The 25,487-nt window shown below is 37.7% G+C and overlaps 2 protein-coding genes across 2 annotated transcripts in view; one reads left to right on the top strand and one right to left on the bottom strand.

Annotated features, from left to right (window-relative positions):
• Positions 1-288: 288 nt before the first annotated feature.
• Positions 289-6,171, bottom strand: LOC119488506 (protein ANKUB1-like). Its single transcript, XM_037770235.1, has 6 exons — positions 6,082-6,171; positions 5,622-5,765; positions 3,302-3,518; positions 2,397-2,511; positions 1,427-2,287; positions 289-1,074 (listed from the first exon to the last, which is right to left on the bottom strand). Exons 1-6 carry the CDS (start codon positions 6,169-6,171, stop codon positions 993-995), a joined length of 1,509 nt encoding a protein of 502 aa, XP_037626163.1. The 3' UTR covers positions 289-992.
• Positions 6,172-11,009: 4,838 nt separating this feature from the next.
• Positions 11,010-25,487, top strand: part of rnf13 (ring finger protein 13) — a 54,311-nt gene continuing 39,833 nt past the window's right edge. The window contains exons 1-3 of the mRNA XM_037770672.1: positions 11,010-11,223; positions 16,386-16,644; positions 17,979-18,059. Of these exons, the coding sequence (XP_037626600.1) occupies positions 16,531-16,644; positions 17,979-18,059 (195 nt within the window). The 5' untranslated portion in view covers positions 11,010-11,223; positions 16,386-16,530. The remainder of the gene's footprint in view (positions 11,224-16,385; positions 16,645-17,978; positions 18,060-25,487) is intronic.

Here is a 25,487-nt window from a genome sequence, read left to right as displayed (position 1 = left end):
TTGCACTATCCCCTTTGCTGCTGTACACTGCAAATTTCCCCACTGCGGGACTAATAAAGGAATATCTTATCTTATCTCTTATCTTATTTTAAATCCCATTGCTTCCCTCTCCTGGAGTAACTGTGTATCTACAACCTATCAACATAACCAATTTTTAACTTCCACCCCCTACCATCAAATAGTACTTCCTTTTTGTCCTTACTGATATCTCATTGTTATTCCCCCCATCCCCAAAAAACTTGCTTGAACAATAAATACATCCAAATAAGAAACAATTTGCTCTCAAGGTTTGATTGTCACTTTAATGAACAAAGATACACAAGAATATATATTATTTATGCCAACAATAACATACTACAATCCATCCTCTGTACAGTATATCATTTATCATTCCATGCTCTAAACCAGCATGTAAAAGTCATATCTGTATTACTATTTTCAACGATATCAGTGTGTTCATATAGGTTAGATTATTTTTACAATACCTTATTTATGGAATGTCATTGTTTTCTGATAATCACCATTATTTAATTTGTTGTCTGATACTGCTTTCACAGTTTCACAATTGCTTAAATACCTCAAAGGCCAACTCATCTTCAACATGTATTGGAAGTGTGTTTGCACCTACACACATACAGTATGTGAGGGAGGGCAGTAGATATGCAGTATGTATGAGCTCTAAGCTAGTCCTTACTAGGACTTTTGTCAAACACAAAATTGCATGAATGAATCCTTTCACTTCCTGTAAACAAGTAAAACATGTTTTAAATCTGTATTTGTCTATACCTGTAACATCTGTCTATCTCTTTCTGTGAAAAGCAATTAAAGGTAGAGATTTGGCTAAGCACATACAGACATAAAGAGACTAAGCCTGAGATACACTCCTCAGTTGTCACTCTGAAGGATTCTTCGTTGTCCACAGTTATTCAGGCAGCCGATGGCGATGGGAGATCCACGAGCAGTTGGGCTGATGAGTGACAGATCTGGAGTATCTAGACCACGGTGTGGACACGCTTCCTGATCAGGGTCCGCGCTATGCTCATCTGCTTCAACCAAGGCTTCTCTGTGAAGGTGCTGTACAAGAGAAACATTCATTGTACACAGTATATTAAAGCTGTCATTTATAGCATTTGATTCACATCTATAAGTCATTATCAATCATTAGTCGATGAACTGTAACTGTGGTATATAACTATATATAGTAAAAAAAAATTTAAAAATGAGGCAATCAATAGCCTCTGCTTTGGCACCTTTAACTTCATTTTGGTTATATATCTTCAACTGGTCAGTGGATGCATCAGTACAAAACCTAAATTAGCAACTAGTAACAAACAGATTTACAGACAAAAAGTGTGGTGTAAATAATTTGACTGCAAGTAAAACCATTGCCGATGCACATACAGTATAAAGTACAAAGATTAGAGACCTGGCTATAGTAAAGCAGTATAATGCATTTTCTCTTGGTGTTCGGCCACAGGGGTGAGAGAAGGTCTCCAGAGAAGATTTTGCACAGGGAATGTTTTCACTGGTGATCGGCGGGAGTATAAACTTGCTCTTGCACAAGCTGCTGTCATCCTTACAGATTTCATCCAATAGGCCATCCTCTCTACTTTTTACATATTGTTTTTGCTTTTTCAGCAGCTCTTTAAAGCCACCAGGGCTCACAGGCTGCAGGCTGGAAAGGTGCGATACTGAAAGTGAGTTTTTGATGGGAGGTAATGGCTGCAAAGGTTTGGCCTTGATTCCTCTGCTTGGTTTGGACACAGCTTTCCTGGATTTAGAAGACATGTTTGGCTGGTTGAAGCCATCTACCAGCAACGTATCCCCCACCCTGGCTTTGAAGGCAGCACTGGAGTGGCATCGATTGGAGGCCGCCTTTCTCTGCCCCAAACTCACCCAGCGTTTTATCTGCAGGTAGATACGCATGGGCAGGGACATGTTTGACAGGGATACTACTGAGCACAGCTTATTGGCTAAGTAGCGCACACAATCCCTGTGACCATGCTGAATAGCAATTTTCAAAGGGTCACAACTTCCAGGGTCCCGACGAGCCAAGGTCAAAAGGTTCTCGGTGATGAAGAGTTTGAGGATGAGGAGCTGGCTGCTCTCTGCAGCTACGTGGATGGGACATTTTCCAGTGTCTCGGTGGGCGGTTTGGTGGCACCACTCTCGGTACGGATGTACTCCGACTGGTTCCTCAGCATGCGTCCCCCGCTCCAGCAGCCAGCCGGCCAGATCCAGGTGGCCTAAAGAGGCGGCGATGTAGAGCGCCACCTGCAGCTGAAACCTGGAGAAGCAGGACAAGAAAGATTCACTTTAGTCTGTAAGATTGCACTCTGACTCCTTATGGATATAGCAGTTCTGTCACACTGTTATTCATGTAGGGAATTTCTGACCTCATTACTGGCTTCTTCTCCGATAGGTGGCTCTGGACTGTCAGTCTGTGACCCAGGAGGCAAGCCTGGAGGAACTCCACCCACCCATCCCACGTGTCCAAACGGAGAGTAGTGCCTTTGTTCAAATGAAATCAAAATAAATCAGATTCATTAAATTTTGATTCTATTTTAACTTCAAATATTTGAAGTGGTGGAAAGTAACTAAGTACATTTACTCACATACTGTATAAGTAAAATTTTAAGGTGCTTTTACTTTACTTTAGTATTTCAATGTTATGCTACTTTCTACTCCACTATATCTCAGCAGGTTGGTATTGGTATGATTGTACTTTTTACTCTACTACATTTATCTGAGAGTTTTAGTTACTTTAAGATCACAATGAAATGCTGCTTATGTGTAAAAACATCATTAATAATATTCCAATAATATCATAATGATCAAAACTCTCTGAAAGGGACAATTCTGCCCAACAAGTATTTTTACTTTAATACTTTAACTATATTTTGGTGCTAATACTTTTGTACTTTTCCTTAAGTAAGATTTTGAATGTAGGACTACTTGTAACAGAGTTTTTCTACACTGCACAGTAGTATTACTTTTACCTAAGTAAAAGATCAGAGTACTTCTTCCACCACTGAATTTGTGCATGGCTTTGAGGTTCTCTCTATACCTAATATCCAGTTCAAACAAGCAAACATTCAGCACAGGTTGGAGGCTGCATATATTAAACAATTTAAGTAATTTAGTCATTTAGAAGCCAAGAAAATACATTAAATCTAACCTTTCACTGAATCAATTAAAAATGTTATTCGACTATTCACTTTTTTTTTTTTAGTTAATGAGCTACACAGCACTCACTATGAAGTTACACACATCAACCACATAGACAGAAAGTATGTCATACCCACTTCAGTGGCGTAGTCCTGCAGCTGGTTGCAGTCATAGAGCTGAACACCAGCAGCTGTGCTCAATCTGAAGGTGCTGACTGGGAGGCCACTCTGCATGGACACCACAGTTTTCAGTCTAGCGATGGACATATGCAGAAGAGCCTCGCTTCCCATGATTGGTAATGTCTCTCCTGTCACAGCATTGAACACACGCATCACAGGCCTGCGTTCACTCTGAAAAAATAATTATAAAGGCTTAAAGGTTAATACAACAAAAGAATAACAGGACTGTAGTCACAAGATGATTATAAAAAAAATCAGCCAGCTGCAATTCACATTGTCACTTTTTAATTCATCACACTGTATTCATTCATTTCATTTTTTAATATTAATCTGTATTTTTGTTTAATGTAAAATATTGGAAAAATTGTACACAAGCAAAGAGCAAAGAGGAGTTTGCTGCAACACTGTGGTTGACTGCATACATTCACTGATGAATGGGCAATTATGTTATTTATTTATGCAATTGTACATCTTTGACCTGTGAATATTTAAAATGGGGATAGATCATATTTAAAATGCTCTTTGACAAATTGAGTCTTTTGATCTTTTTTTCTTCCATTTAAATGTGTTTTATTACATTTTAAGGGTTCATTCGTATGTTTTCTCCTGAATTCAATTGTTTACTTTTTTGTCCTTCTAGAGAGTTCCAAGGAAGTTTACCTAAGATTTGATAGTATCATTATATTGAGTTTGTATCCGTTACAACATTCAAATCCCACCTCTAAACTCACCTGTTCAAACTGGCCTATTCATTGTAGTGTCCATCAGTCCATCACATGTGTCTGCCTAAATGTGTCCCTGTCATGTCTGGTTGTTTTTATCTGTTTGAGTATGATTTTATCTCTGTAAGGTGTCCTTAGGTGTCTTGAAAGGCGCCACCAAATAAAATGTATTATTATTTTATTATTATTATTATCTCTCTAATCTTTTTAATGTTATTTTCTGAGCGATGATGTCCATGATTTGAGTAAGTTCAAGGTGATCTTCAGTCAAACCCATTTCTGGAGACCTCTCATTGGTTGATTGAGGCAGCTCTTTTGTGTGTATGGAAGAGTCATGTTGCTGCTCATATACCTGATGAAGGTCAGACAAACCAAAACATTGTGTACATAAATATTTCATCAGGAAGTGGAAAGTGTGCAGGGGTTTTTTCTCATTGCTTTCACTTCCCTCTGACGCACCTGTCACACATTCAGGTTTGCAGAGATATGTTTTCTACATATTTTGGAGGAAACCCAGAGCCTGGAATGCTTGTACATATCTGAAAAATCTCTGTACATGATTTCTTTTGCATGCAAAGGGTTTTGACTGAACACATGTGTATATAGGTAGGCATTTGAGGACTGGGAGCAAAAATGTATCTTTGAAATACACAAAGATGTGAACGCAAAGTGACCCAGACCAAGAAAAGACTAGAGAGTAAAATTGGACCAAAACACTTTAACTATTTTTATGAGAGGATGTTAAATGATGACAAAGGGGGGACACACATTTTACACATGTTGCCTGGTGACGGGGCTGGAATGTGTCCCAATACTAAAAGGGCACAAACTAAAGACCTCAGGCAGCCATAAACACATTTCTCTCCAAGCTGCTGCTCACATGGGAACATCTTGTTCCATATTAGTGCGCCAGTCTGACATGAAATTCACTCACTATAAGAAGGTCGTCTTTGATGAGAAGTAATCCCAGGTAATGAATTTGTATGCAGGAAGATAATAATTTTGGCAGCCCTAAAGTGAAAAGATGAAGAATAATGGGTTTTTGAAGTGAATCGTCAGTGATAGTGTATACTGCAGGTCCCTCAACATATAGGTCAAGCATAAAGCTCCTGTGACACAAAGCATAACCCTTCTGAAGTGTTGTTGAGCAAGACACTAAATACACACCAGCTCCAGGAGTAGAAGTTGTATAAGTGACCTCTGATCTCTCTGGAAATTAATGAAAGTAAATAATTTTCTTTGGGGTTAGAATCTCACAAAAAACGAAGTGAGTCTGTAAGTTGAAAAGTTGGAGGTGACATTACACTTTCATAACATATTTGATCTGATTTGAAAGTTGTAGTCAGTTTTTTCCAATTTTTCCAGTTTTTGTGCAAATAAAATACATTTCAATGCAAACACTTCACTGTAATCATCTGTTTATGTAAAACATTTTAATTAAAAAAAAGCTTCTGAAGTGTAGACCTAAAGCTTCGGCATCCTCCCTCAATGTGCACCACTTTAAGCTGATTGTACAGCTCCAAATCTCTAAACCCTTCTCATGCTTTAATACCTTTATCAGGCATCGGATGGCACTTCCACTTGTGACGCCCACGTCACTCAGAGCCCAGCTGTCCTGCAGCGCTGCACCACCGTAGCTCAGCTCCAGGTACTGATGCTGCTGCTTGTCATCTGACAGTTGCACCAGAAAGTAATCCTGCAGAAAGGGACAAGAAACAACGTTCTTAATAGGCCGTGTTCAGCATCTGTAGCTGCATTTGCTTTTCCATCTGAGCTGAATAACAAATGTCTCCAATGATGGAGAGATTTTTTCTTGACATATAAGATCATTAATAACAGTCTTGCAATGCATAGTATTTCACTTTTATAAGCAACATTATGCCAAAAATGTGATAAATCCATCAAACAGTCTCTTTTCCCACCAGTAATACGTCCAAATCATCAGGTACATTTTCAAAATGATGTGCAAACATTTAAAAAAATAAAAATAAAGGCCCATAGCTTTTTATTACCTTCACCATCTGCTTCATGGCCCCCACAGTCTGATCTGGAGGGACATCAAAAGGCTCACAGGAGCCCTCAAAGCAGATGAAGACCCTCATGGTCGGGACATCCGTCCTCCGTCCTCCTCCTCTGTGGTGCTCTGGTCAGCCAGAGGAGTGTGTGTGGTGAGTTTGTCATTGTAGTGAGGGGGGCAGGAGTTTTGTGGGTAGGGTTTAGGAAGGACACCCTAAAAGTGGGATCTAACAAGTCAACAAAAGACAATGCTTTTAATCGGAATTATTCAATAGTTGCTTTCAAAGAATATCTAAAATGCCAGTTAGAAGTTGACTTATCTTTTTGGCTTGGTGGCGTGGAGTTTTTTAAGTTGATCCATTTGGGTTTGAAAAGGGGTTCTTGTATATGCTGTACATATTCTCACCTCTCAGACTGAATCATCAAATAATGTTAAATAGGAGAATCTCAAAGTGCAAGAAGAACAGGTAAAATAGATTAAAAGGGTGGAAAAATGTTGGTGGCTGTATTGGAAACACCAGTGGCCATGGTATAAGCCTACATTATAAATATGCAAAGTAATTTCGCTCACTCTGACTTGTACTTAGGCACTTGTTAAAGCGCAGCTCTTTATCACAACATGTCTCAAATTACTTTACAGAGCATACAGGCCTATCTATCTCAGCATTTGTAGAAATGTAATAAAATGTTGTGTTGCACGTGACAATTGCCATTTATTGAGCCACACAACTGGAGTTTGATTTACTCTTATACCATCTGTACACCTGTTTTTACCACACGTGCCTGGACTCTAAGACACAAAGTTCAAGTGCAGTTACAGACATATTGTCTGAGGTAGACCCAGCAATACAGGAGAGGTCCTATATCAGCATATCTGACCAAGTTTTTAAAATTCAAAACAGAACACAGCATCTTAATTGTATTTCTGGTACTTGATTCTGTTGTGACATTACTGTGTGAAGTAGGCCTGTATCAGTTGTTTTTATTCTATTCTGCTCAACTATATGAGCATATTTGTGGAGAAGACCATCACAAGTTAAAAGATTCAATAATCAGTATCTTAGAAAAATAAATCTCAGGTGCAAACTGAAACTTATTTAATATGCTATTTAAACATGTTATTGCCATTTTACATCTAAAATAACTTACGATATGATAAGTGTGAACTGTTTTATGTGTGACCCCAGTTGGAAACAACCCCAACGCTGTCTGACGTCAGTTCTTCACTCTGCCTTTTAGTGGGAAACAAAAGGACTACCCTCTGGTTTCACACTGTGTTGGAGGAACATTACAGTAACTGGAAATTGTCTTTGAAAGTTTTTACAGGGGACTGCTAATTTGCATTTGACCTTTTAAAGTCTGAAGATCTCCACAATGTTTTTTTTTCAATCTTGGCTTGGAGCAAACAGTGGCTCGGTTTCTCAAGGTTCCAGACCTGCAAGTTGGGATGATTCTTTTTTTTTTTCGTGTACAAATCAGAACACCAATGAAATCTCAATATAGAAATGTAGATGAATGTAGATGAAATAAAAGAAAGGCATACAGCTTCAGGTTGCTTCACTTTTTGAATAATAGTTTTTACATTAATTAAATTTCAATTTTGTGTTCGAATTGTTCTTTTATCCTTTTCGAAATATGGTTTTATATTGTTGATAACTATGGTTTTATTTGATGGCTAACTTTATCTTCTGTAACCAGCATTGGTTGATTAGGATGTATGTTATTGTTGTTGTTTCGTTGTACTCTGTGCAATGACAATAAAGGAATTATATTATGAATGTAAACTTTATTCTACAAAGCAACAATTGTCTACACAAGTGTTGTTGCAGGCAGAACCCCACAGTTGTAATACACTAGCACTCTAATAAAGAAACTGTATTTAACTTTCCATCTCTTGGTTGCAACCATTAAGGATCCCCTAAAGAAGATACACCCCATTTACTATAGAGGGTGCTAGAGATTTAAAAGTGTCAACTGTTTTTAAGACTTTTTTTTTAGGGTGGAGAGTGAAAACATTTGTGCTGATGAAACAGAAAAATGTCATATTTTTTCAATAGTTTCTTTAAATATTCCATTTTGCTGCCAGTTAATTTCATAATGCACTGATGCAGCTGTAATAAAGCTGTAAATAATATACACACACACACACCTACCTACCTATCTACAGTACATGTATATATATGTATATAGATATATATATACGTATATAGATATATATATATCTATATACGTATATAAATACGTATATAGATATATATGTATACTGTAAATTCATTATATATACATTTATATACATGTACATACATATATGCACGTACACGCACACACACACACACACACAAATATATATATATATATATAGCAATAGGTGCACATACTTCAAGATTCATGTGTATGATTATGACAGGCAGACAGAGAGAAATTGTACTTCGGCCCGTCACGTATGCTTTTAGAGGACAGGCCTTTCAGATAAAAAAATAAATAAAATAGAAGGACAGTGAGTAAATAAAGGCCTTTTATAATAAGGCTTGACTTTGGTTTCTTTATTGTTATTTTTATTTAACCTTTATTTAACCAGGCAAGTCAATTCAGAAATAATTCTTGGCAGCCTGGCAAATATTAATATATATAATATTGTGACAAATTGAATGAGATGATCCTCTTCTGACTGTCACTACTGCTCACTCTTTTATGAATCACCAGTCAGCAAATAAAACAGAGGTGAGCTGCCTGTCACTGAGTTACTATACCACGTGATCTGTACCTATTGAGGAAGCGACACCTGCAGCTGCTCAGCCCTACTATTTAATCTTTAACCATGAACTCATTTCACTTTTCTGTTTCTTTGTAATTGTAAATATGCTCTGTGTTTATCCAACATTGCTTACTTTTGAATTAACCCTCGAAACCAGATCAGCATGTCCAGTGACTTGTTCCTGTATTTATAGAAGTTGTACTCATGCATTTGTTGCACCGGTTTAGCTCAATGGTTACTTCTTACTCCAAACGTTTCCACTCCGTGGACCGCGGACTGCTGGGTTCGACCATGGGCGCTGCCCGGTGTTTTGCTCTTATTCCCTTCATACTTCTTTAATGCTGTTGATCTCAGAACTACAACTACCCCTTGAGAAATAACCTACTATAACTATAGTTTGTGAGCTTAAACCCACATTATGAACCATCTCATGACTTTTGTGAGAATGTGCTTTGCCCATCATTATATGCTCCATATCTGACTTTGAAAAATAAATAAATGAAAACAACATTTCCTCTGTTTTGATTGCGATTTCTCCTCCCGATAAATAACATTTCACTTTAGTTCTTCTTATGGAGGTGTTGCTCAGACATAGTGTCTCCAGTAGAAGTCGCTGTAAAATGTTAGCTGCTCTCCACAACTGGAATAAAATCATCTAAAGTGACTTATAGTCTATCAGGTGGGACAAATCAAAATGTGTTATTATGTGCTGACATGTAAGGTAAAGCTAAAATGTAATTCCTTAAGCCCATTGGTAATACTATTATTCCTCTGACCCAATAATAAACATTACAAATACACATTTTTTTAAATAATGGTGAGGCTACTAACATAAAAAACGACGGCTGATAGAGTAGTTTAAGTTAATGTCAGGACAAATTAAAGAAACCATTTACATCAGTAGTCCCCGCCAGATGTTTACCCTAAAAATAGAATAAAATCACATCTCTTACAAAGTCAACCTCTACAAAGAAGGGTAATAACACCTCACTCAAGACTGTACAATAGGCACCAATAAATAATAAACCAATAAAACAACATTATAATTGTTTCTTCTTCTTCTTCTTCTTCTTCTTCTTCTTCGGTGTTTATTGGCGGTTGGCAAACCATCATAGAGGTGCATTACCAACACCATCTGGACTGGAGTGTGGAACAGGAGATTGTGCAGAAACATAATTAAAAATAAATAAAATAAAATAAAAAAATAATAATGATAATAATAATAATAAAAAGAAATAATAATAATAATAAAAAAATAATAAAAAATGATGAAAACTCTAGATTCGTTTAACTAAATCAGTTTCTCTTAAAAATTGAATAATTTCACAGTATATGTTAACTTCTGTATTCCCCAATAGACCTGACAATGAAACGTTTATTTTATTTATTTATTTATTTTATTTCAAAATGACAGTATACATAGTAACAGCAGAAAACATTAAAAACATTTACATACAAAAGAAGCATATCGAAAACATAAACAAAGATCTGTGACAAACATAAAAGGACAACATAAATGAAACAAAACCAACATAAAATAATAAAAAACACAATCAAAATAAATAAATAAGTAGATTATAATTAAAAAAAGACCACGCGAGAGTATGACAATAATTTCACTTAAAAACATTAAAGATATTGCATACATTCATTGTTTTCAACAGGAGATTGTGCAGGAAAAAAACAAATAAATAAATAATAATAATAATACAAAATTAATAATAATAATAATAATAATAATAAATAATAATAATAATAATAACAATAATAATAATAATAATAATGAGGAAAACTTTGGTTTAGGGTTTTCTTTTCTTTTCTTTTTATGTAGCTACTTGCCAATTTTGTATTGATTAGTACATGGACATTTGTGATTATATTCTTTTACTCTAATGGTGATCTATCAATTTGTAACCCCACCCTATATAATTGTGCTTAAATACCAATAAAAAATTGATCACAAGAAAATAATGATGAAACTCTATATTCGTTTAACTAAATCAATTTCTCTTAAAAACTGCATAATTTCACAGTACATGTTATCTGCTGTATTTGACAATGAAAGCAAAATGTTGATGTGGTGAACGTCACGTGGATATGTTTACGTTCTGGAGTCACTTCCGGAACAGAATGATTGACGGGCGGCTCGTCCAATCAGACGCCGAGTGTGGATCCGGGCATGTGGGCGGAAGTTGAAGAAGCTAGCGGAGGAGGATTAAACTGTAACGTTTAACGTTGATATTCACCGACACAACACCGTTCAACCGGGATGAAGTCCGGCAGAAATACTCGCTGCTGCTTGACACGACGTGCAGTGAAGGAGAGCGATGCCCCCGTCAGCTGCTAAACTCCTGGAGAAGATAAACATCGAGTTATAATAAAGGTAAACACCCAACGACAAGACGAGCAGCTAGCTACCTGAGTTAGCATCATGCTACCGCTGGTACAGGGCGCTCTGTCTCTGCAGCTAGCTGCTGCTGCTGCTGCTCACCTTTAAGACTGATCACTGACTTATTACTGTCAATCACTATCATCTGAAGAGCTGTAGCTGTATGACAATACCATACATTAATGCCACATGATGTGTGTGTAGAAACAGTTTGGTGTTGAGCATGTAACCCAACATTAGTCTGATATCTGGGGTTTGAAAGTTTAACATCATTTGATGCTATTTGTTTTGTCTTTAAACTATTTTAACCTCTCACACTAGTTTCTTTATTACATTATTATAACAATGTGACTGCTGTCATTTGATGGTTTGTCATCATCATAATATGTGTGTAAAAACAGTGTGGTGTTGAACACATAACCCAACATTAGAATATAATGGAATAGAAAGCTTTATTGTCATTGTATTAAATACAAAGAGATTCACAGTTGCCACTTCTGGTCAGTGCTTTAAAACAAAAAATACTTGACAAGACTAAACGAGGCAGATAAAACATATAGCAGGTAAAACACACACAGTTAGAAAGCAAATAAAACAGGTAAAGTAGATGTAATAAATAAATATAAACAGAAGTGTTACATTAGAGGTGTAAAATATAAAGTAGATGTAATAAATAAATATAAACAGAAGTGTTACACTAGAAGTATAACATATAAAAAAAATAGATGTAATGTAAACAGAGGTAATTGTACTTGTAAAATAGGTAGGGTAGATGTAATAAGTAAAATGTAAACAAAGGTAGTTGCACTTGAGGTGGATATTGCATCAAGGATATATTGCACAGACAAATGTATTAGTCTCTGATATCTGAGGTTTGAAAGTTTAACACTATTTGATTGCATGTTTTAACTATTTAAACCTCTTTAACACCGGTTTCCTTATTACATCATTATAAAAATGTGACTGCTGTCATTTGATGGTTTGTCACCATCATCTGGTCACAGTGTGACGACTGATGGTGCTTCCACTTCTCCCTTTCTTATTTATTTATTTATTTATTTGTTTCTATATGTATTTAAGTCAAGTCAAGTAAAATGTATTTCTATAGCACATTTAACACAACAAGAGCTGACCAAAGTGCTTTACAGACATAGTGCAGAATAGAAACAGGTCAACAGAGCAGACAACAAAATCACACACATCCACAGACAGAGACCAAGATAACATCCAGGAGTAAAAGACTGTTATAAGAAGTCATATTAATATTAATATTAATATTAATAAACTGTTATTTGTAATAATTAAGAAGACCCTCTGTCTCTGGTGTAATGTAATGTTGCTGTCCTGCCACATAATTTGTGCATCTCATGTTTTTTTTTAACAATATTTTTATTGAATTTTACATTTAGACATATATACACAGACAGACTAACAATATTAATAATTAAATTATACAATGAAATGTTTAATCAGAATTTCAAAGAAAGAGAGACATGACATTTCATGTATTTCACATATCTAACAAAGAAAACAAATAAAATAAAAGATAAGACAAAATAAATAAATATTTTGCATCTCATGTAATAATAATAATTTTTAAACTTGGCAGTTGAGTCACAGATAAGTAAGCTACTGTTTTAATGGAGAATGAACCTATAAGTAACACCCTGTAGGTCATTTAAGAAACCATAATTGCCTTTTGAAAAATATGACATGTTGTATGACACTGACAATTAGTGCAAATAAACATCATGGTTGGCGATGTGAAGATATATGCTGTAGGACAAAATATAAATGTGTGAAGAGATTGAGATAAAGGTTACCTGTAATATTGCAAATCAATGGGCAGGACTGTTTTGTTGCACTATTTGGATTCATCTGTTTTTTGTATCAATATAATGAAGTACTTTGATTTTGTCGGGTATTTAAACAAACAGACATTCACATTATTATTATTATTTTATGTACAAACAGTTCCTTAATATTTGTTATCTCTTGAGTTAGATTTTTGAATTTTGATACACTGGTAACATGAATATAGTGGGATGATGTAATTTTTAGTTTTGTCCCTTGTTGTCATCTTTGTATGAGAAAATAGATAGAGCTTTAAGAAATGCGTTCACATTTGACTTTACTGTAGGGCAGGCTAATATGTATTGTCAAAACAATATACAAATATCTATTGTATATATTTTTCTATATCTTCTATATCTTTTCTATATATATATATATATATATATATATATGGGCTAGGCCTATATATTTATTTCTCTTTTCTCTATAATTTCACTTAAAACTGTTGTGTTCAATTTGCACTCACGTTCTTAAAATGAGAAAATACTTTTCATTTGTCAAGTATTTAATTCACACGAGAGTACTGAGAGAGAGAACCCGCTAATGGTGATGATAATTAGATGTCTGGCTATAGGTTTCAATCTTGACTGAAGAAATCCGTCTGTGCCCTCACAGAGCAACATGCTTTACTGGAAGGGCTCAGTATGTAAGACCTTGTTTCGTGGGAAACGGCAGCAGCAGCATCAGTAGGACAGGAGGAATGGAAAGTTGCATAACGAAGCTGCTTCACTCCCGTTTTACACAGATGGGATTAAGGCGTTCAGTACTTTTAAAGTGAATTGTGCAGATTGGACAGATAAAAAAGCAAGTGTGATTTCATGAATGGATCTAGAATTACTTGTATTTAGCTGGGTTGATTTGAGTCAGTGATTTGTTAATCATGAATTCTAGCTATGAAACAGTACTTTTCTTTTAATATGACAGTTAGTTTTTGAATGGGTGAAGTTCATTTTGACCTCAATGGAGATTTCTAAAAGGTTGAGGTTGAAGCAACAGCGTGACAGTCAGGATCTTATCCTCAGGGTACCTCTTAAGGATGCCCCTGCTTTAAATCAAAGAACAAACATGTTTGTCAATGTTTGAGTTGAAGCAATTTTGTGATTCCAGATGCTTGGACACAGTGTAGTGCATTACTGCTACAATACAATGTATACCCTAGACAAATGGTGGCATTTCACACACCCATGATGTAGGAAACTTCCTTGTTCTCTCCAAATGTACACAACAAACCATGAAATCCGTAAACACTACTTCCCCATGCAGCTTGACAACACAGCTTAGTGCAGAAACCCTGGCTGTTGGTTTCTCCTGACCTGATCACATGCTGCCTTCCACTTTGTGAACTCGTATCCCCTATGACGTGATGTTAGGCCTGAAGCTCACTGCAGGGTTTACTTGGAAACTGGCTAAGAAACATAACCAACAGCAAGATAGTCCTGACACTAAGTCACACTAGCTTAATGGAAATGGACTTAAAGGACCAGTGTGTAACAATTAGGGGGATCTATTGGCAGAAATGGAATATAATATTAATAAGTATGTTTTCTTAAGTGTATAGTTACCTTATAATGAGCCGTTTATATCTACATAGGGAGAGGGCCCTCGACATATTGCACCGCCATGATTCTACAGTAGCCCACAACGGACAAACCAAACTCTGTTAACTTTTCCTGCTTGGGCCAGAGTCGATAATGTTACTCGCTCCCGTCGCTGCCGCCGCTCTCTCTCTCTTGCTTCACCACTCACTTCCCTCGTAAACACACACTCTGCGCACTGGCTCTGCTCCAAATGACCAACGCTACTCTTACAACAGATGGCTCTTGAGAGGACCATTCGTGTTTTTGTGTCGGCCACCGTAGTTCTCTTACACGCTAGGCACACGGGAGAGGCTTCTGTTGGTTGCAATCTACAACCTCACCGCTAGATACCGCCAGATCCTACACACTGTTCCTTTAAAGGACAATTGTTGCAAACTGCTCAGTGCTTTTCTATAATAATTATAATAATATATAAAGATACGTAACCATACAAAATATACAAAATATAGTGACAGTGATAAAAAAAAGATTTAAGAAAATGATAAAAACTGTAATAATAGTGTCCAGAAAGGTCAAAACAGAACAAAAGAAAAGAAGGCTACACAAAATGTACAAATCAGGCATAGAAAAAGATATTCTTACAAAAATATGTTTTAAGCCATGATTAAAAAACAGATAGAAACAGAAATCGGATAACTGGGGACAACTAGCGAGGGTAGGTTCAAGGATCTCAGGTTACGACTTTGAGCATAGGGAGTCAAAAGCCCAGTGATATATAGCTGGGGGCCAGACCATAAAAGTTATTAAAATAATCTTAAAATCAATCCTGAATTTGACTGGCAACAAGTGAAGGGAGGCAAAAGTTGGAGTGATATGGGACCTATGAGTGTTCTTTGTTAAACTTCGAGCAGCAGCATTCTGCACTTGATGAAGCCGAGCCACTGAGGATTGACCAACACATGTAAACGGTGCAAAGACGGGAAAAGAGAATAAGCTTTTCTAAGTCAGGAAAAGACAAAGCTGATTTAATTTGAGTAATGTTTCTTAGGTGGAGGTAGCAGGATTTAATGAGGAAGTTCAGCTGAGAATCAAAAGTGATACCTAGACTTCTGGCTGTAGCTGTTATATCGGTTGCCAGTGGACCAATAAACGGTTTGTAATTTGCTTGCTAGGCGATCAAAGATTATTACATCTGTCTGTCTCAGTTCAGTTATAGGAAGTTACACAAGTGAGAAGCACCATCCAGAGATATACTGTAGATGCTCCGATACTGAGTCCAGCATATATAGTGTATATCCACACAGCCGGCTTCTCAGGTGGTCTGTATAACTTATCAAGTAAGAACAGTAAAAAGAAATAGTGGCGAGAGTGTCATTGACACCAGAATTTCAGCTCTGCTTTGACACTGTTGCAGAAGATTGAATTCAGTATCGATGTATATGATCCATGTGTTCCGCAAGCTGAAATACCACTAAATTCCACTACACTTACGTACTACACATGTGGAGTGAGGTAATCGAAAGACCAGACGCGGGATTGGGATAGACCGAGGCTTGGACAGTGCACCGCCGCAGTGATCGGCACGAGTCAAACACCTGAAAATAGCATTTAACCGTCCACAGCTGAATCCCAGTACAGCTGATCTGTCGGGAGCCAAATAAGGATTTATTTTCTCTTAACAGGCCAACAATGACAGACACCCAAACAACATCACATCTGCATTCATTTTAAATTAGAATTTCTAATCTCTGGTGTCTTTTCTAGGTGTGACGACGACGACAACAGACAGTGTGTAGCGGTTCCTCTGCAGGCCAGTGTGCGTGGTCATTTGTGTGTGTGCGTGTGTGTGTTTATGGTTGTGTATGTTTATGAGTGGCACAGCAGCTGGGGGTTGTAACGTGATGCCAAGATGCTGCTGTCCCTGGGAATGCTGATGCTGTCGGCCACGCAGATTTACACCATCTTCACTGTCCAGCTCTTCGCCTTCCTCAACCTGCTGCTCGTGGAGGCCGACATCGCCGCTGTGAGTAATTCTCAATGCACGTAGGAGTATACATAGAAACACACAGCAATAATATGACATGTATGTTATACAGTTACAGCCCCACCTCCGCTGAAAAACACCTCCAGGCCTGTGTTTTGTGTCTTTATGCTCCCTTATGGTCAAAAGATAAAATAAGATAGAACTTTATTAATCCCGATGGAAATTCTTTTGCCAGAGATTGCTCAAAATTACAACAAGGTAAGGATAAAAAACACAACAGAGTAATACATATAAAGTGTATTAGAAGTAATATTAACACTAGTGCAAAATAGAATAGCAATAAGAGTAAGATACATTTAGTAAATAAGTAAACTGAGATAGAAAAGTAAATTACCACAACATAAGAATAGAAACAGGAGTAAAAATATAAAGTGTATAAAAAATAATACTAACACCAGTGATTAATAGAATAATAATAAAAGTGAGATACATTTAATAAAATAAATGAACTAAAATAGAAAAAGTAATATTGTGCATGATATTGATAGTGATAGTGTACAATGTTGAAAAAAGTAAAGAGTCACTTAAAGGGACTATTTGTAACTTTTTCAGCGTATAAATGTAGCGGGTCGCCACACATGCGCGCTCGCATATGCGCGTTTGCTTGTGGCCGCTGCCTCTACTCCTCTGCCTGCCTGCCTTCACTCAGACAGTGCGCGCGGGTTCTCGCTCAGCTCGCTCAACATCTAGACGTGAACGCGCGCTCACTACACACTGCAGAAGAGTTAGTTTAGCTCTGAGAATATCTAGTGAATGCACAGCGGACGTTTGTGTAGAAATAAATGCTGCAGCTCCTCCAGACCAACAGAGGTTTCCCGTGTCTTGTGAAGCGACGGAGCTCCTCAGCGAGTAACGTTATCGTCTCATTACCTACCGGGTGCCGGTGTCTCCCTGCTCTCTCCGGCTGCGGGCGGAGAGAGCAGGGAGACACGCTGCAGAGCCTCGCTGCATCAGCCTGCGCTGAGGGAGGAAAAGCCAACACTAAGATCAGATCTAAATCATGTTCATGGAGAGACCTTCGTCTGGTCAGCTAACATTACTGCCAAGCAGCTGAAATATAGAGTGATATTGTGATTTTAGCTGACGTGTGTCGCCTCACTGTTTTGAGCGATGCTCATTCAGGTATATTTAGAGCGAGCAAGCGCGAGCTCGACGCTGACTTTCGTTGATTTCACGGCCACAGGTGTCGCTGTTAAGAAGCAATTCTGAAAGTTACAAATAGTCCCTTTAATGAAGCTTTATTTGATGTTGCATCAGCCTCCATAAAATAACTTGAATCAAAAGTAATTAAACTGTATTTTTCCATCTTTCAGTACTCATTTGACAACAAAACAGAGACCTTTGATGACCTGCCTGCACGGTTTGGCTATCGGCTACCCAGCGATGGACTGAAGGTGAGTGTTTGTCTGACATAGTAAAATGATTTGTTTCTAGACTAAATCACAAGTCCCTACAGGTCACTCCAAGGTTTTTATGATCTCTGGTTTGATTTACCACTTTACAGCTCCACTGAATTAACGTTTAACCATAAAAAAAAACAGAAAAGAAAGATATTCGTGCCTATGTATTTTTCGGTGTGATGAAAAGATCACGTATGTACCAGGAAGTGAGCAAAATAGTATAACTTTTTCTTTATGGTTAGAATTAGCAGAGAAATAGAAAAACGTGGAATATAAATGCAAAAATGTGTATGTGATTTTTTTTTTTTTTTGTGCAAAGTTGTTTTTACAACATCAAAGCTACTTATACAGCCTGTATCCAGTTTAGGGCTATCACAATATCAGATTTTCACTACATGGTCATCGTGGCCAAAATAATTCACAATAACGATATTATCACGATATCTATAGAAAATTCGAGAAAAAAAAAGAATTGTCAGTCAAATTCATCTTTAACTTTATTTTTTTTACTTTCAACTTTAACTTTAACTTTTAATGTGTGTTTTGGCGGTTTTTTTGGCAAATTAATTACACTCAAAATATGAGTTCGGGAGGTAGAGAGAGTCTGTAACCATAACTGTTTATATAAAGGCACTGGATTATTGACACAATATTATCATGTGTATTATTAACATTATATAGATATTTTATTTTTGAAATATTATGGTTATCATCAATACTGGTATGTCGCGACACCCCTAATCCAGTCGTAAACAAAAGGGTAGCTTCACTATCAAGATTAAAAAGACTGGATTGTAACTTGCTATCACTCCAAAAAATGATTTGCAGTCTTTTCAGGGTCAAATTTGACAAACGAAAACAAACGTGAACATATATGTGTGTATGTGTTGCAGCAACCAGCCAGACTTTAAAAAGACAGAAGAGCACACACTGTAAAACTACTGCAGAAAGTATTACACTTTGGTTGGATCATGGTTATTACAGTTAGTGAATTGAAATAAAAATGAATGTAAATTCATTTCAGTTTTAGTCTTTTTAACTCTAATATATCACAACCAGAAAAAAAGGAGACAGCATGAATTTCCTCACCTCTCGTGACATTGAACCACAAAAACTGAACGGACTTGACATTCCAGGAGGTGGCACTACATCGCAATTGCTTCACATCGAACACTAAAGTAGGTTAAACATTAGACATTATGGCCATTCCTAGTCCGCTACTGTAGCTACTTCTGAGACATTATAGCTGGCCCTGAACTAAAACCACTGTAAAACTAAAAATAAATCTATAAAATCTAAAACTAAGCCTTTTTGAAAAACGGAAACTAAACTAAAACTAGCAAACACACTCTGAAAACTAACTATAAATAATGTGAAATGAAATTGAAAACTAAAATAAAATGAAAACGAATTTTAATTCAAAACTATTCTAACCTTGGGGTGGACTTTAATGAAGCTTCATCAAAGTTTAATCACGTGTAATGAAACTGCTCCCAAACATTACTGCTCTGTATTGTGGATTGTGACAACTGTGTGTTGTTGTTGTTGTGAGGTCCCCCCCCACCCAGCAACCAGCACACTGCTTGATCCACAAAGCTCTCAAACAGAAGGGATGATTCATGTCTGCTATCTAAGCTGCTCATTGTGGCGTTCCACACAGTCAAGAGCCCGGTTGTTTGTTGTAGAAAGAGCTTTTTAGAGTACAGAGGCTAATGCCTTGTTTTGTGTTTGTGTATACGTGTATGTTTGCACACTCATAATTACTGGCACTTATCTGAATTTAAGGATGCTATGTTTAGCATCATTACACCATTATGGCAGCCCCAGTTTTTCGCATCGTCACACAAGTTGTGATCCCATAGTATATTTTAGGAAACAAGGCTCTGGTTGAGGTGATTGGTAGCGTCGGTCTCACAGCATGAAGTTTGAAATTTTAGAATTTCAAATTTTTAAGGGAGCGTGGCCAGTTTACGCTGCGACATGTTAGTCGAGGTTCAAAGAATTAATTAATTTATTTACAGTTAGCAAGACACATCCCTAGTGTATCCACGTTTGTCGATATGGGCCTCACTATAAGTAGACTGTTGTGAGTGACGTGTCACCAGGCAAACAGCAGGGATTATGGCTTGAGCGTATTATGTAAGATTCTGTCTGTGTTATGAAAGCTGAGAAATGACATGTCTCTGTCTGTGTCACCCGCACTCAACCCGTCTTAAATTCTCATCTAATCTCTGCGTCTTATTTTTTCACCGCTGCCGTCCCGCTGCTGCAGAGAGGCCGTGTGCCATGATGCAGACAGGCTGCCCGGGTCCCCGAGGGCTAAACTCAATCCGTCCATTTTAAAGTTACCCTCCTCTGCCGCGCCCATGTCTGTGTCCGTCTGAGTGAGCTTGGCACAGATGCTTGTTTCAGCCGTGATTTACAGCTGCACTCAGCAAGAATGTAATGTAAGAATACGCCTACATTATCATCCGCATTATCACAGGCTTAAGAAGAACTTCCCATCTTTCTTGCTGGACAAGCCGGAGACTTAACGTGTTTTTCAAATGGTGACTTTTTTTTCTTCTTAATCGATTAAGCAATTCATCTTTGCAGCTCTAGAACAATTCACTTTTCTTCTCCCCACCACAACCTCCTTTTTAATACACCAGGCCTATTTGCACCTGCTGTTCAGATGAGAACCGACCTCGGCAGATTGTGTGACTTTTAGTAAAGTCTCCAACGACTATTTGTGCAATTGTTTCACAAATGCATACGCAACAAGGAAAGAGGAGCACCTTGCAAAAGCTCACGCAAATGGAATACAGACTGGTTGCAAGGCGTCAGTACAACTGGCCATTTGAATATGTAATCTGTATATTGAAATAATTTGGTAACCTTTGTATCATTATGAGCTAAACTCACTTTGCAGCCTTGCTGTGCTGCAGCTGTGTGATGCCTGGAGAAACCTCTGGCATCACAAGGCAGCACAAGCCTGTTTACCTCCGGAGGATTCCCCACAGGGAGCGAGGCTCCACACAGAGTCCTCCCTGTTTCCACTTACACAACCGGGGCTGTTTACAGTCGCCTCAGGGTCTCAAAGCAAGGCCTCTGTGTACACCTATAGTATGCAACAGTTGTGCTTTGTTTAATATCTGAGGTGCACATGTGAGTAGTTTGATTTTGAAATCGAAGTGGAGTTAAAGTGGAGCACAACACAACACCCCGTGTCTGATGAAAACAAATCTAGATTTTGCATCGTAAAAACTGTTGTTCAATTGGTATTTAACAGTCGGGAGAATCAGTTCTCCTGTTTGGTCACTAACTTATTGTAGACCTGTCACCGTTTCATTTCTTTTTTTACGTAGTGATGCAACACATTTGTAATCTGTATGCAGGAATTAAAATTAAGGGATACGTATTTTATTTGTAAAGCATGAAGGTTTTGCTGCGTCCATACTATGATGGTGTAAAGATTCGCAAACGAAATAACTACTGAACACAGCCATCGCATAAATATAGTAAAAATGCAGTTTATACATCTGAAATGATGTGGCGTTGAAGTATAAGGTAATACAAAGTTGGAAAGAAAAGTAGAAGTACCTGAAAACTAGCACAGTACTTGAGTGAATAGTTTTTGTAACATTGCTGCAGAGACATATCCATGGCTTACAGTATATAATAATATTTGACTGACACATGGTGGACAACAAAACATTTTTAAGATCATATAAGGCAACTTTTCGCCTTAATTACAGTAGGTACATAATGGCAGAGGACCTGGCTAAACACTGCGTGGACAAGGTTCAGCTTTGTGAATATTTATTCAGTTATGACTCTGGCCAAGAATTGATACCTATCTTAGAATAACCATGTTCCCCTTTCACAGTAAATGCCCTTTACTATTGTTTCTATTCCATTTATGTGCCCACTTTCACATCAACAATTACAGACTGATCTCTGGTCTGAGAGGAAATGTTTGGGTTTCCTTTGGAAAGTCTTTGTGATTTGGATGGTGCAGCAACACTGCTTAAGTCTCTGAAGCACACACACATAAAAAAATATAATATGTTCAAATAAAAGTATTCCCTTTTTGAGTGGTTTATGTGTGTGCTTGTCAAGAAATCACAAAATAGATGGACTTCTACAACACTATTACTACTTCAAATACTGCTTTTTTATTGCTTTATTGTGTTACTTTAGAAGCAGCAGAATGAGCTTCCTCCTATCAGTTGGGAAATACCACGTTTTGCACAAACCTCTCTTCGGTTGTTTCCTGTAATTACAATCTAGATACATTTGATTGAGGTTGTGGGCGTATAAAGAGGTGGCAGGAAACGCTCCTCCCATGTTGCATCTTGCCTCGAGCATCACGCATCCAGCAAAATATGGAAACATTGCACATGAGGAGGCTGCGAACTTTGAGTGGATAATTGTTCAAGCGTTTCGCTTGTTTCACCTACGCCTGCGTGTGTTCTCCTACGGTTGCTCTGGTTTCCTTCAACAATTCAAAGACCCTGCATGTCTTGTTAGATAAACTGAGGAGTGTCTGTGTGTAACCCACTGCATTCACGGATTTCAGGTGAATTCAATTCTAATGAAGTTTTAACAAAATAATCTCTTCTCAAAGGTTGACTTTGGTAGGTAGCTTTTTGCCAAGTCTTCACCCCAGTCATGGGTCGTCCTCAGCAAATTGATCTAGGTCAGGTGTCGTTATGTGACCAAAGTGTGAGAATGAAAGCGTTGAATGAAAATGACTTGGATTATGCAAGTGCACGGATTATGATTCCCAAGGTTAAATGTAAATGTACTTCCATGCTCAAATGTATGGAAATTAAACTTGGAAAGTAGGCATGGGACAATATGAACATTTTGTGTTACAATTATCCTGCTGCTGCTGTGTCAACATGTAAGCGGTGAAATGTTGTCTCTAAGAGGAATATTTTTTTTTCCGTTTCATCGATGGTCTGTCATGGAGATGAAGCACTAATGAAGTTACTTAATGCACCTTCATGAGTCATTTCTCTTGTGCCTGGTTCTGGTAAATGTATAGTAATGAACGAATTACAGATGTTTAAGTGCAGATTGTTCCTGTCAGTGTCCAGATGACTCACTGTGATGAACTTACATCAAGTCATTGTGTCTAATTAGCTGCTTTACTCTCGTTCTCTTGTTCTGTTGAGGGAGTTTCAGGCACATTTTGTTCACTTGCCCCACCCACATTGTCTCAGCCGGTTTTTAATGTGACCCAGAAACATCCCACATTTTTCTCACATTCAGTCTGCAGCCGCCCCATTTCACCGGCATTCCTATCCAGGTTGAGACAGCAGTAATAGTTTCAGTAAGAAGGTCAAAGACTCTGGTAATCGTTGTGGTAAATATTGTGATTATAGACGAGTAATGTAATGATAAAAAGTGCTGTCTGAAAGCAAGATCTGTAGCTTCACCTGCTTCCTGTTGTGGTCATGCATAATGTCGGGAAGGGGGGGTTTGAAGTGGTTCAGGCAGGTTAAAGTGGGGATTCTGAACATCAATGAATGTGAGTGTGGCGTCACACAAGCTTTAATCTCCTTACAGGAAGCCCCAGTCAGGTTAGAGCCAGTTATTAATTCCTTTGTTTTTTTCCCATCTGAACCCAGAGCAAATCTGAAAACAAGCCCTATAGTGAGCTTGTTAGTGACGGGATTACGTGTGATCGTTGTGCAGTACTTTGGAGTAGTCCACCTGAGAACCCCCTTCCTCCTCCTCCTCCTCCTCCTCCTCCTCCTCTTTCCTGTTGAATTCTGCAACAACAGAAAATCCTTCTAAGCTTGTCAACGTATTAGGAGAACAAAAAAGAAATTAAAGCATTAACTCATGATCATATTTTATACTGATTCTCTTGATTGTTAATATCAACTGTATTCACTTCTAGATCTCCAAGAAAACAACGACATATATATATATATATATATATATGGTGAAGGGAATCACTGAATTCACAAAGTTATCTTTTCAAAAATTGCATTAGATCATCAATATCACGTCAGGTTGCAGTCAAGCTTTTAAAAGCCAAAAGAAGCAGCAAGGGACGTCTCACTTTAGAGTTTTGATTTTCATATTTTTCTCTCCAACATTGGACTTTGGACACACTTTTAACTGATCGTTCATTCAGTCTGCAGTTACACCAAACCAGTCTTAACCCATTCAAGCCAAAAGACAAACTAAAGCCAGCTTAAACCTTGATTTTACACTCAAGGTTTACTATTGGTGTTGACTTCTTAAAGGAACGGTGTGTAACATTTTGGGGAATCGATTAGCAGAAATGGAATATAATATTCTAACTATGTTTTCATCAATGTTTAATCACTTGAAACTAAGAATTGTTGTGTTTACGTTAGCTTAGAATTAGCCCTTCATATCTACATAGGCAGCAGGTCCTCTTCACGGTTTTGCTCCGCCATGTTGCTACAGTAGCCCAGAATGGACAAATCAAAGCTCTAGCGAGAGCCTTTAGCGTTTTTACGTTACCTGAAGGCCACCGTAGTTCTCCGGCACGCTTGTGAAACTGCGGTAACGTGAGCAGCAGAGTGCAAAACCGACCTCCGTTGCTCCTAAAGTAATGTTACTATGGTAAGGATGCCTGAGTGAGGTGAACGGCGTTACCGTGGTTTTGCACCCAGCGGCTCACGTTACCGCAGTCTTGGAAAGGGAGGAGTGAGCGGAGGGGTACTCAGTTGGTTGCAATCTGCAACCACATCACTAGACACCGCCAAATCCTACACACTGCACCTTTAACATTGGAGGAACTTGTAATATTTAGACTTCATCTCAAAATGTTTACTTGGGGAAAAATGGCTAAAGATGAGGAAAGACTATCGGGTGTTGCCTTTGCATGAACGGTCCACATTAAATACAGTGTATTTGTCACTGTCATTATAATATAATAAGTTTTTCCGCTATCCGTTACATTCATTCAGTCATAGGGGGTCGCCGCCTCAGTTTTAAGTGTCACGGCATTTCATGTCGTCATGTTACCTGGTATACAGATTATACATTTAGGAAAATTAGAGCACTGATGTCAGATACATATTGCATAAGTTGTGGTATCTGAATTGTTATCTGGAGAGGAAAATTTTTGATCTTGTCACTATTTAATTGTGCAAATGTGTCACGATACTTCACTGTGTCAACATCACATGCTTGATGAATAATTTATCCTTATTGGGTGTTTTTCTTTTGACACCTTGGCCTGAGACTAATGCAATAATGGAAAATTGATTTTGGTATCGTTACAACAAGAGTCTTCTCAGGGAGCTGGTTGATAGTTTGTCCTTTTTTTCCACTGTGTCTTTATTCCCCTCAAGTACAATGAATGCACAAGACCTGCTAAGTGATGTTGTTTTTAGATGGCGTATGCAGACAGCAGAACCTCATATTCACAGTAAAGGGAACACTACAGGA

This window comes from Sebastes umbrosus, chromosome 5 (genome assembly GCF_015220745.1).
Source record: "Sebastes umbrosus isolate fSebUmb1 chromosome 5, fSebUmb1.pri, whole genome shotgun sequence".
Classification (NCBI taxonomy): domain Eukaryota; kingdom Metazoa; phylum Chordata; class Actinopteri; order Perciformes; family Sebastidae; genus Sebastes; species Sebastes umbrosus.
The sequence above is the reverse complement of the archived record's forward strand: the minus strand, read 5'-3'. Positions and strand labels throughout refer to the sequence as shown.

Excerpts from the sequence above, each read along its gene's own strand:
- LOC119488506 (XM_037770235.1), bottom strand. The coding sequence starts at position 6,171 with ATGAGGGTCTTCATCTGCTTTGAGGGCTCCTGTGAGCCTTTTGATGTC. Across the intron at positions 5,766-6,081 it reads CCATGAAGCAGATGGTGAAG|GATTACTTTCTGGTGCAACT; the intron begins GTAATAAAAAGC and ends CCCTTTCTGCAG. Across the intron at positions 1,075-1,426 it reads TACTGCTTTACTATAGCCAG|CACCTTCACAGAGAAGCCTT; the intron begins GTCTCTAATCTT and ends TCTCTTGTACAG.